Genomic DNA, 12666 nt, shown 5'->3' with positions numbered 1-12666 from the left:
ATCATGTGGGCCTCATGAATTTCTTCTTCTTCTTCAAATTAGTCTCAAAAATATATATATATTTTAAAAAAAAGGTTTCTTCTTTCCACTTTCCACTTTCGACACTCCACACCAAGGAAGGAAAGAAGGAAGGAAGGAAGGATGGGAAGGGGACACCTCCATTGAAAGTTACACACAACCTGACATGAACCATGCTGCAGTGAGCTATAGAATTGAAGCTCATAAATTTATCGATCAACTCTTTCAGAAATCAGGCGCATGTGTTAGGTGGGCCTCATTCTACAGTTCTTGGGTTTTGACTTTAAACCTTACCACGGGTCCTGCACGATTCTTGCCTTCCAAGCCCCCTCACCCCCCCCCCCTCTTTGAATTCAATAATAACTATCTAGAATCCAAGAGAGAGAGAGAGAGAGAACTCTACAAAGTCCAAATACCCAAAAACTTGTGTATGATTAGAGTGTAGGTCACTTGTTGGTTCAATTTCTCACTATTTATTCTCTCTCTCTCACATCAACAAGTGGTCTACACTCTAATTATATACAAGCTTTTGGGTATTTGGAGTTTGTAGCTCTCTCACTCTAAAAAAGATTCTGTCAATCTAGGCAGCATGCAGCCATGTGCATTATCTCAGATGAGTGGTGCACATTGACCGCCATACCCCTGCTTGGACAAGGGTAAGGTGATAAATACGTACCGCCTCATCTCAGGTGCTGCACATACAGCACTGCTGCCCTAATCCAAGTCTCACCTACAAACTCCAAATACCCAAAAGCTTGTATATAATTAGAGTGAAGAACACTTGTTGATGTGAGAGAGAGAGAGAGAGAGAGAGAGAGAGAGTAAATAGTGAAAAATGGTACAAACTCCAAAATACCCAAAAAGCTTGTATAGTGTGTACACTACTTGAAGAGAAGAAGACAGAAGGTAAGGAGTATGGTATAGAGATATTTCTCATGGATAGGGATTGTTTGGTAGTAGAAACAATGTCTACCCCTTATCTCTGGTTGTCGGCCGGGCTGTAAATGGAGAAGAAATAATTCACAAGTAGCAGGAGTCCAGGAGGCGTGCTTGTCTCTGATTCCTGATGGGCCCCTGCAGGGATCCATGATCCAACCATGTTTGGCTCCCCTCCCCTACACCAACCCCAACCCCAACCCCACCCAATCTCTTTAAAAAAAAAAACAAAAAGAAGCATGTGTTGATGCATTAAATGAATGACACGTCTACCATTTGATAAGGCATGCAACAGTGCAATGCCCTTTCTTTTAGGTTAGCATGGTCCCACTAACCCATTTATATGTAAAAGGACAGGCATGCCCTTGACTGATTGATAAAACTACTAGGTGACCATTCATAGGAAATGATAAAAGGTGATAACTCTGAGAAACTGAAACTGACTTCTTTTTTCTTATCTCTCTTCCTCCCTACCTGTTATTGTGAGCTTATCTTTTGATTCTTTCTTTTGGTTTTTTTTTCTCTGGGAGATTTGGAGATTGTAAGACTAGAAATGAAGAAACAAAAAATATCTTCTTGAAACTCTGGTTCAATGTTATTTTATATATAATATGTAGGAGTTGTTTTCTTCTCAGAAAGTAAATTAGGAAATGGGGGTCGGGTTAACTCCAAGGACTCAGTAGAGAAAGTTCCAAGAAGTATTTTGAGCCCCCACATAGATGGGGTCCAACACTTGGTCTCAATTTATGCATTTTGGCTTTCTTTGCCTATTCACATCTACTTGGCCGGTTTGCTTAAATCTTTGAGAGGGATCTAGAACTCTTTTCACCTGCCAAAGCTTAGTACATATGGAGAACAATTAATTCTCTCTTTTCTCTCTCTCTCTTTAGAATTTTGGGTGTCACAAGCACACAATAGTACAACATCATTTGGCAACATGACAATAGGTGTGGACCAAAGTGTGGACCCAACATATATAGAGGTGTTGATTGAACTTTGGATTGCGGTAAGGTGGTCCACATTTCATAAGAAACTCATTCCCATACATGCCCTGGGTGTGTATATGAGAGAGAGATGTGAAGAACTTGGTGGATTGCCTGGGATTTAGGGTTTATTCCTGACATTTAAACATATACATAGATGTCACAACACCATCAATCCGGGGGAGGGAAAAAATGATGAAATAAAAGAAAGCACAAATAATGTGGGCACAACTATCATATATAGTGTTAAGAGATGAACAACCAACCACAAATTGGTGCTTAATTGAAGAGTACTATACTGTTACAAAAATATAGTAATGGAGTTTCTTGACCTAATAATTAGGTCTTTCCTTCTTGGTGGTGGCTGAGAATTTGATGAAAGTGAAGGACAAAGATGACATTATCTTTTCATAAGATTTTACTTGAATTTTTTTTTTCTTACATGGAAAAGAAAAAGAAACAAATTCTTAATTGATTATTAATAATTATAATTAAGACTTGCAATTAATGTTGGGTTTTCTTATAGAATAGAGTATAATATATGAATTGATATGTTTGTCTCCTATTTACTAAACCATTCCCTTGCCCTTTCATTACCTAATAATCCTAATCAAGTTTGAAGACTTGCAGGTTTAATTATATAATGAAGCATAAGAATTCCATCATAAAGAATTTAACAGATAGGAAGAAAAAAGCATGTATCTCGAGTCCTTGACTAGCTTAGTGGGGATTTATTGTCTATAAATATTATTTGGTCGGTTATATATGTTGACCAATCCCAAGTCCCAAAATCACAAGTGGGTATCAATCGAGTGGCCTAAGTCCTCAATAATCGCCATTCCTCACCCACTGCTCACACCCATGCCAGTCCCCATGGCCTACCAAAGACTTGAGTTGAGTACCTCTCCTTCTCTCATATCTCTAGCTCCTCTTAGGAACAGAGAACAGAAGCCTAACCCTCTACTAAGACTTCTGTCTTGTCACTTTAATATAACATAATCTAACGGTTAGTCAAGGGTGATCATGTCAAGCTTTCCAAATGTGAACAGGTTTTGGCTTCCCTTGCTTTTCTAGTTTGAATATTTGATTGTAAATGCAACCAAATTTTTTTTTTAATACAACTTAAAATGGGATAAGAAAAAATCAATTATTGAAAAGTCAAATAAAAAACCTGAGAGAGAATGATTGATTCATTGATTGATTAAGACTGTTTTTGCAATTAGAAAACTGTCTAAATCCATCCATCAAAGGTAGTTATTTGGGCAAGTGGACGATTAATCCTTTTTTTTTTTTTTTGGTTATTATTCACTATATTTTATATGTTTAATTATTCAATAATTATTTAAAAGATTTTTCCCCCCCTATGTCTGGTGAACTATAAGGCTCACTATTTATCACATGGCGTTATATGGATTAATTCATGTTATGGAAGACCAGACAACAGCATCTCATTTGTATAATTTCGACTTAAAATGAGTACATGAAGTAACTAAAATTACAAAAGAAGGCATTTTGTATTTTATTTTCATCTACATTTGATGGCACTTGAGAGGATAAATTTCCAAGATAAATTTTCAAGAAAGTGACATTATGGGAGGGCATGTCAGCCTGTGGTAGGTTAGTTGGGTCCCAAATTGCATTAAGAGCGAGGTAGGCTCTCAATCACCCTTTGTCACGTTGATTTTGAATCCAAACAGATCTTTGTTGATTTGTTAAGGATTAAGAAATGTAAGTAGTTGAGCGAGCTAGCTATATAGATCACGTGGATTGGGCAAATTTTAATTGCTTTCTTAATTCAACCTTGTTTAATCATAATTTCTCAGTATGTTTTTTGGTCGATTCTTTCACGGATTGCCTAACTAGGAAGGCTTTCTTGTACAACCTAACTAGTAATTGCCACGTGGTAGATCAGATGCATCTCAAATTTTGTTGGTATGTGAGATCCAAGCTCTCTTATATGTCAATTTTCAACAAAAATAGAATTGGTCAAGTGGAAATAGGGAAAAAAAAAAAATAAAAATAACTGTTGGCCGTAATTTTGAGCTAGCTCAAAAGAAGAATATGTAGAATCAAGCCGCTCATGGAATTTTTCCCAAGTCCAAAATCTTGTGGTTGTCCTCTAATTAAACATTCTGCTTATAAGGGTCTATATAGTTAGAATTGAAATGAATACGAAAGACCAAAATAAATCAAAACAACTCCTTTTTTTTTTTTTTTTTGGGAAGAAAATATAGGTAACTAAAGGACAATCAAAAGATGATTCAATTCGGACAATTGAGTTGCTCAATTGGTTTAGGCATGTCTTGTGAAAATGTGTATTGGACTTTGATCACTTGATCGAGTTCTTTGAATTGCATTTCAGTGTTGGCAAGTGCTACCCTTCCACCCCCCATCATTGCACAACTCCTACCCCGAGCTGCCCCCTTGAGTATGCACCTAAAGGCCTATGGGCCCTTGTTAGGTTGAGCCCAAGAAAAAAAAGAAGATGTTCTAGATGAAAAAGTCATGTGGACTACTTATTCAACTAAATGGATAGATGGAGAATGGCTTAGATAAGATACATGTCAAATGTAGAATCCATCTAAATTAACCTATATGATCCATCCTATATAAAATTTTCCATTGTTTTCCTCAACAATTTATGGACTCATCCTCTCTTCAAATGAGTGAAGAGTGAATCTCTTCAACCATAGGATTTGACCATATGATTGAACTCAAGGAAAGTAAGTTTTTAATCTCATACAATAGGGTGTGAAAGTTAATGTTTGGGTAAATTATACGTCACCCCGTGGTTTTCAAACGAAACTCAAAGCACCCCCTGGTTTTTTAAAATACTCATCTGTCTTCCTCTACAGTAACGGTGTTAGATTGTTGTTAGTTATTGGTGTGAAAGGACTATTTTACTTTTGTACTAAAACATTAGAATTAAATTTACAATACTACCCTTAAAAAAATTATGTTTGGATGTCAAGGGTAATATAGAAATTTAAATTTATTTAACTAGCTGACATCATCACTTAACAACATAAAACTAACGGTAAGGATTAATTTGTCATATTGAGGTCTAAATACAAGAGGTGATTTGAGTATTTTCAAAAATCAAGGGATGATTTGAGTTTCGTTTGAAAACCAGGGGATGATGTGTAATTTATCCTAATATTTATGTTTCACAGAATCCAATCACAAGGTCAAGTCTCTCTTCAACATGCATTATGGAAAACTTTTAATTTTTATCTATTGCTCCTAATTAATTGTCCATAAACTTTCTTAATTTCACTTCAGTTCTATCTTGAGACTTAGGGTGTCAATTGGTCGATTTGGTCTGATTTATGTCTGGTTGAATCAATTTTCAGTATATTATTAGGCCAACCCAAAAAACCAAACCGTTAAAGATGTTTCGATCCGGTTTCTTATCAGTCTTTGTTGTCGGTTTGTAATTGGGCTATCATCAGGTTCTCGATTGGATCCGATTCCGATTTTATAAAACCAAACTAATTAACCAATAAGAGTACTGAAACTCTCACGCAGGGTTACACGTAGCCCTAAAAGAAACACAGAAAAGACGTCGATAGTCGATACACAAGGCCAGCAGCAACCCCACCCCTCACTTTATCCAAAGAAGTCTGATGTGGCGAGAGCTAATTGGTCTACTCTGAATTGAAAACAAAACAATATCCAATCCCTACGAATCTATTGATCCTATCTATTATCTCTATCTACAGGTAATGAGCCACGAAATCTCCACCATACGACAGCCCCCAATAAAAATAAAAAAATTAAAGCTTCAAAAACCTAAAGCTCACTCAGGCCTGAAACCCTAACTTAGCAAGGATGGCAGCGACGATCATGTCCACATCAACCACCGTGGTAGGCTTGGCCACCTCCTCCCTCTTATCGTCTCCGCCCAAGAGATCAAATCTCAACTCAAGTTTCATACGGTCAGGTGGAGTTGCAGCCAGAAACCCTTTGAAGCAACAACTCTCTTCAGGTGGAAAGTTTACATGGTAATTAATCATCTTCATTCCTGCTACAATATTAATTCTATAAAAAGATTAATAAAATATGCAAAAATTTGTAAATTAACTTAACGGCTATAGTTAAATACTAATAATGGCATTGATTTGAGTGAATTTATAATTAAAGCTTCCAGAGAGATTGGCTGAGGACAGACCTGAACGTAATAGGGTTCGGGTTTATAGGGTGGTTAGCGCCTTCAAGCATTCCAATAATTAACGGTAACAGCTTGACGGGACTCTTCTTTCAAAGCATTGGGTCGGAGCTCTCCCATTTCCCTACACCCCCTGCTCTCACTTCTCAGTTCTGGTGAGTAGTTCTATTTAACTTTGCTTAATTTCTTTGGAATGTAAATGGATTTGTTTATTTTTAACATTAATGGTGGTGGTGGTGGTGGCGGTGTACGTAGGTTGTGGTTAATCACTTGGCATTTGGGACTTTTCATTTGCCTCACTTTCGGTCAAATTGGCTTCAAGGGAAGGACCGAGGAATACTTCTGAGCTTTCTTATACTTCGCTTTTTGTGATTTCTGTATGTATTCACTATAGCTATCTTCTCTTTCTTCCCTTCTTTCTCTCTCTCTCCATCGAATTTAATTGTAACTTTCGTGTTTAAAACCTATTTTAGCTTTGGATCAAGTAACCGTTTCTTTTCTCTTTTTTTTTTTTTTTTTTTGCTTTCTTTCTTTGTGATAAATCGATGAGAAAATCAAAGTGTCACTAGCTGAACCGATTCAATATTCAAATAAATCCAATTAAATCTAAAAGTTTTCAATTCTAAATTATTCCCAAATTGAAACTTGGTAGTGATAGTTGAAAGCAAAATAGGGCAAAATGTTTCGTTTTGTGAAGCTTAAAACTTAGTGTAGGTAGGGTTCGTTTCAAATCCTAATATTGGGATTTTGGCCAATTCTAGCTCAATTTTAGAAGTTCTAAAATTATGATATGTTAGTTACTTAACTGATACGCCAAAAGCTCTAAAGCTAATATTACGTGTCAAACCAAGTCCTTTAATTTATTCCATACTAAACTGACTCAATTTAGCGCTCATACATTAGAGTGGGCCTCATTAGACACATAACATGATCTTTGACATATCAATGACTAGAATTCAAGAATCATGTTTAGTTTACACAAATTCTAAAATACATATGAAACCACCAAAAAAAAAAGGAACAAAATATTAGGGTGAATCAGAGAAATTTACTATTCTCTACATGGAGACTAAGGGGTGTCAAAACCAAACCCGAGGTCAAGTTATGATTTTAAAAAAATAAATTATGTATTTAAACGGTTTGATTTGGTTCCAACTGTTTAAACAGACAGTTTGAAACCGTTTAACCAAATGATTTCCAAAGTAAAACCATTTATTAAATGCATAAATTCTGATTTTAAAAACAAACTAAATCATTTATTTAAACGGTTTCAATTTGGTTCAAACTATTTAAATAAACGATTTGAAACCGTTTGATCAAATGGTTTCCAAACTGTTAACCGGCTAACAACAACATCAATTAAGGGTTTTGATGATACGCTGTATTGTATTATAATGGGGCTGTTATGTGTACTTTATACCAAGGATGGTAGCTGTGCATGTTGAATTTTGACATTACAATGGCTTGAGAATTTTGAAGTGGGTTAAACTTACACTTGTTTAAGGGAATCGTTTATTTCAAATCGGTAAAAGGAATATCCAGTGCACGAGGCTCCTACCACTACAGGGTCTGTGGAGAGTCATACTGTACGCAGCCTTGTCCCTGCTTTGTGGTAATAAAATCAAAATCAAAACCGTTTAAAAACATGGAAATTGGAACTGTTTATAAAATCTTCGGTTTCTATTTCTACTGTCAAACACGCTGAAACGCTTGTGTTAATTTCATGATCGGTTTCTCTCCTCGTGAAATATTAGCCCATTCAACTTAATGGGTAAGCACAGAATTCTGTATGGAATGGCATAATGAGATTTCAAAATCACACCTTCAAACTCTCCAGAATTTTAGAATTGAATTGGTCTTAAATCCTAATTTTGAACTCGCCTTGTAGAATCTACAAAATTATTCCCTTCCAAAGATTATTCCAATTCTGAATCCAGATTTAATCAGAATTAGATTTATACTATAGCCTAAGGCCCTAAGCGCATCAAGCCACAACCATTGTACTGGAGGTCTTTTTGCCCCCAATTAGCCAATCTGTATCTTTTTTTTGTTATATATTTGGGATAAAATTTTTACGTCAATATACAATATACATATGATTGATTGGAAAGAAAACTGAGGAAGTGATCATACTAATTAAACACTTGAAAAGAAATAATGATTGGGAGGAAAAACTTGAATAAGTGAACTTTTAAGGATTAAGAAAGAGTGAAAATTAAACAACTAGCTAGCTAGTGTAAGTATTGGGCCAAATCGAGGTAGTATTGTTTGAGCCACTTTGATATGATTCTGATCTCTCTTTTCCTTACATTTCGAAGCCATTCTGGATCTTCTTCTGTTGAGAACCTCAGGTCAACATGATGTGCACCTGTATATATTACCTCCTTCTCCATATAAGATTTCCACTACCAAAACACCTAAAAAAAAAACAAAAAAAACAGAAATGGAGTTTGCTTTGTTGTGTGAACTAACCTTCTTTTGCAACAATGGCAGTAATGCTTTTGGATATGTTCTTTAATACACTGTCAAAAAAACCATTAAAGTGTAAGAGAAAGAGAAAGAGAAAGAGAGAGAATGTCATAAAGGGTTAAGGGGACATACCCTCCACCACTCCAAGGATCTCTTAACCCATTGAAGAAGATGATATTGCTTCCAAAACTTTTCAAGACCCTACTAATATCCTGACCCAGAGAGAGAATCAAAAGCTCCAAAAATTAAGCATTTTTATTGTCAATAATTTATTTAAGAAATAGAAGTGATGGGAGATACCTACATGGCCACCAAATTCACTTGTAATCCAATTGGGCCTGGGTTCAATTCCATATATCATATTGCAGAAACTGGCTCTATCACTGTAGTTCCACTGAGATGGAGGAAATATACTCTCCTCATTGTTACCATCTGTGGGCAAAATCATTTCTGTACATGCCTGCATCAATTTGAAACCACATAATAAGAATTCTGTGAATTGAAGAAGATAGATAAATGGGCCTGTAGAAAATAATAAACCTGGGGGCCTTATCCTTGTTTTGGGCCTTCCTTGGGCTTTTACCTTCTTATTATGTATTAGGATGGGAAACAAGGAAAGTTGTAGTACCTAGAAATGTTTTAGTAGGTAAAGATCGATAGGGTTTGCAGGCTTCACCAATTCTTAAAAAGAGGGAAAAGTTATGTGGAAATTAATATAATTCAAGTGGGGTATCTTCTACTAAAGGACCAAAAGGAAGAAGAAATTGTATAGGAGGAGATCTACTCTAACCATATCCATTGATTACTGTGAGTTAAAATACTGTGTCTACAGACTGTATTTCCAATAAAAGCATTGGAAATTTTAAATTATTTTGGGTCCAATGCTTCTTCTGTCCCTAATTGGTGGAGTCTTTGAAGGATTTTTTTTTTTTTTGGACTATCCTACTGAAAGGCCCATAGGCTAACAACAAGCTAAGGGGGAAGGCTAAGACAAGCCCACAATCTATAACTAGGGGAGGGGGGAGGGGAAGAAAGGTGCCTTTGTCTTGGCACAATATGCAATCTAGGAGAATCGATCCCTTGACCTCCTGGGGCGTATGCATCAACTTGCAATGCCACCAACCAACTGAGCTAGCAGTTGTTAGCCTTTGAAGGATTTTGATTCAATAATAGAGAGTTAAAAAATGGGCAAAACCCTTTTTAAAGTATTTGAGGAATCAAACCAAAGATTGGCTTTAAGGGATCTTTTTTATTAGTTTGGTGTCATAATTTATTCCTAAAATGAATTCTTTCTTCTTTTTTAATGCTCATTAGAATCATTTCCAACTGTGACCCATTTATCAGTGACTGAAACCTCTAAATTCTGACTTGTGTGAGAGAGGCACATGGAGCACCGCCCTCACACACACACACACACAAAATTAATACTATTTTAATCTTGGAACATGTATCAAAATAATAGAGAAATGGAAGGGAGGAATATTCCAAACCTGCCAATTCCATTCGCTAAGGCCGTGTGGATCGGAATTATCGTTGAGATCAAAACACTTGGCATTACCAGTGTAGTTATAGTAGATGTTGGCTGCACCATACAGCTTCTTAAATGTGTCATTCCCTGCCATTGGATCCTCAACTGCCTTACACATCTGTAAAATTTATTCCACCCAAACACACCTCAAAAAAAAAAATATTTGTGGTAATAGAAGATTTCACCCCCCAAAAAAAATGTTAATTAGAGAACTTAAGAAGGACCTGTTTCACAGGATAAGCTGGCAAAGGATTCAAGAAGTTTGAAGGAGTAGGATAATCAGTCATGGCAGTATATATGAGTGCAGTAGACAACCAACTCTCTAGAGAATCTATGCTTATGTAGTTCCTGAAAAGATCAAGATAGAGAATAAGTTGGGAGAATGTTCTCTATGCTGTAGCGTAGCTTGCGCACAGGCACATGGGCAGCCTATGCATGGGCATGGTGGACATTGCATCCACCTTCATGTGCCTGAGCGCAGGCTGCGCTGCGGCACAGAGAACAACGCCCCATTATTTAATTCAATAGTAACAACCAAAGAAAATTAAGATGGGAACTTGGGAAAATAGTTTTGAGATTTCATTGGAGGAAAAAGGTTCCTACACACCCGTTGTAAGAATCTTTCCTAATAGGTTAATATCCTATCATGTGGATAGAGGATGTGATAATTCTGACCGTTAGATAAAAATTTCATAATCTAGATTAGCTAGCTATTTGTCAAATTTCAAAATGTAATTTTCGATAGAGAAAGGTTTCTACCACATGCTTGTAGGACCCGGGTTTCTTTTATTAGGAAGGTACTTACTTGCAGATCCTAAATGACTTTCTTAGCAGCTCAAGTCCACCATGTTTTCGAGCAGTTTCCTCCATCTGCTTCCACGACCCTTTGATAACTTTGTAACAATTCTCGCTCACACTCTGATATTTATTGACACACAAAATTTTGTAGAAAGATAATTATTTGAGTAACCGGTAATAGTCTTAAGAGAAATAGATTGAGACATTTGTTTTTTAAGGCTGTGTTTGGTATGCATTCTTGGTTTTGAACGATAAGAACAACTATTTTTATCAATCCAGAACACGAAACCAACCTAAAATGCATACCAAATGCAGCCTAAGAATGGGTAGCATTTAATTAATGAGGCCAGTTGGTTATAGGTATCAATTGGTTGGCCATATTGGTCACTATCGATATCGATATGGTTCGGACGATTAAATAGAGCCAATTCCTCCAATTCACACCCGATTTCTAGGGTTCATATTCGAGCCGGTTCAGAACACAATCTAATCGGCTGGACCCGATTTTGGTTTTAATAACCTTGTAACCCACGGTACTAACCCACCTATCTTTAGCACAGTATGCATTGATGATTAGATGAGAGAGAAACGGTAAGTGCAAAAAAAGTCACTGTTTACCCTGAAATCTTGAGTGATAATGTCGTTGAAACTATATGGAGAAATAATGTCTTCAAAGTTGAGGATTGGAGCAGAAGATGCCAGAGCTCCCATGGCTACATGTGGGTACTTCAACCTAAACCATGCTGCCAGCACTGCCAAATCCCCCAAAAATTGATTCAGAAATTGAAAATTTAAAACAAGAAATCAGAAAGGATTGATTGATAATAGATTACTTCCTCCATAAGAACCTCCAAGAACAAGCACTGGAGAGTCCTCAGCTGTTAAATTCTTCTTCAAATCGATGATCAAAGTGGCATAATCGGCCAAAGCCTGTGTGGAACTCAAATACCCAAGCGTACTCGCATTGCAATAAGCCACATCTTGGTTACCTCCAAAAGGGATAGATTTCCCATAAAACCTATGCTGCAATCAATAATCCTCTCAAACAGAGTAGAAACAGAGGAAACCCAGGTAGTGATAGGAGTGTAGAATTAGTATTACCTCAATGAAGACCAGAAGGGCTTTGAAATGAGGAGCAGTGTCAATCATGAAACCTGTGTTCTGGGCGAACCATTCGATGTTGCCTTCGTTTCCTGTGTAAACGAAAATAGGAGCATTGTTCTTGGCACCACCCCAGTAGTTGTGGTTGATGAGATATCTTTGTTGAAAGGTTTGGTAGCCTTGGGGCTGGAAATTGAAGTGATCTAGCGTTTGTGTGAAATACTTGGATTCATAAACCACCTTCTTTCCTGTAGTGGAAGAGGAGATCAATTCAGGCCTTGCAATGGAAGAAGGGAACCTGGGAGTGATACTGGCAATTGATATATTTGAACAAAAATGGAAGAGGAGGAAGAAGACGATGAACCATGGAAACATGGACCCTGCTGATGCTATCATTATCTCCTTCTTTCTTGAATGAACTCTTTAGTTTACCCAGATAAGATTGTTGGTTAATTGTTCAAAGTTCAGTACCAACTCTGAATCAAAGTCAGAAGTTGTTCCCCTACCCAAGAATATTTCTTGTCGTCAAGATCTGTACCTTATTTCTGGACTTTCAGAGAGAGGGAGAGAGGGAGAGGTTCGTTTGGAAACTGGAATCCAACGGATTCAAGGGTGTGGAGGTGGAGATAACGAGATGGGATTAGGATAATGACTCTCTATAGGGA

At 36.8% G+C, this 12666-nt stretch overlaps 2 protein-coding genes across 2 annotated transcripts; one reads left to right on the top strand and one right to left on the bottom strand.

Annotated features, from left to right (window-relative positions):
* Positions 1 to 1793: 1793 nt before the first annotated feature.
* Positions 1794 to 12408, bottom strand: LOC122672812 (lysosomal Pro-X carboxypeptidase-like). The gene is made up of 12 exons (XM_043870340.1): positions 12002 to 12408; positions 11734 to 11923; positions 11519 to 11652; positions 10908 to 11020; positions 10327 to 10450; positions 10065 to 10220; positions 8879 to 9034; positions 8707 to 8786; positions 8578 to 8627; positions 8347 to 8473; positions 2133 to 2141; positions 1794 to 1827 (listed from the first exon to the last, which is right to left on the bottom strand). Exons 1-12 carry the CDS (start codon positions 12395 to 12397, stop codon positions 1794 to 1796), a joined length of 1569 nt encoding a protein of 522 aa, XP_043726275.1. The 5' UTR covers positions 12398 to 12408.
* LOC122648567 (photosystem I subunit O) lies at positions 5746 to 6504 on the top strand. The gene is made up of 3 exons (XM_043841778.1): positions 5746 to 5941; positions 6081 to 6260; positions 6361 to 6504. Exons 1-3 carry the CDS (start codon positions 5769 to 5771, stop codon positions 6449 to 6451), a joined length of 444 nt encoding a protein of 147 aa, XP_043697713.1. The 5' UTR covers positions 5746 to 5768; the 3' UTR covers positions 6452 to 6504.
* Positions 12409 to 12666: the final 258 nt, after the last annotated feature.

Source organism: Telopea speciosissima, chromosome 1 (genome assembly GCF_018873765.1).
Source record: "Telopea speciosissima isolate NSW1024214 ecotype Mountain lineage chromosome 1, Tspe_v1, whole genome shotgun sequence".
Classification (NCBI taxonomy): domain Eukaryota; kingdom Viridiplantae; phylum Streptophyta; class Magnoliopsida; order Proteales; family Proteaceae; genus Telopea; species Telopea speciosissima.
Note: the sequence above shows the minus strand (reverse complement) of the source record. Positions and strands in the feature narration are given on the sequence as shown.

Excerpts from the sequence above, each read along its gene's own strand:
- LOC122672812 (XM_043870340.1), bottom strand. The coding sequence starts at position 12,397 with ATGATAGCATCAGCAGGGTCCATGTTTCCATGGTTCATCGTCTTCTTC. Across the intron at positions 11,924-12,001 it reads CCCTTCTGGTCTTCATTGAG|CATAGGTTTTATGGGAAATC; the intron begins GTAATACTAATT and ends TATTGATTGCAG. Across the intron at positions 8,474-8,577 it reads TGCCATTGTTGCAAAAGAAG|GTGCACATCATGTTGACCTG; the intron begins GTTAGTTCACAC and ends TAATATATACAG.
- LOC122648567 (XM_043841778.1), top strand. The coding sequence starts at position 5,769 with ATGGCAGCGACGATCATGTCCACATCAACCACCGTGGTAGGCTTGGCC. Across the intron at positions 5,942-6,080 it reads TCAGGTGGAAAGTTTACATG|CTTCCAGAGAGATTGGCTGA; the intron begins GTAATTAATCAT and ends TTATAATTAAAG. Across the intron at positions 6,261-6,360 it reads GCTCTCACTTCTCAGTTCTG|GTTGTGGTTAATCACTTGGC; the intron begins GTGAGTAGTTCT and ends CGGTGTACGTAG.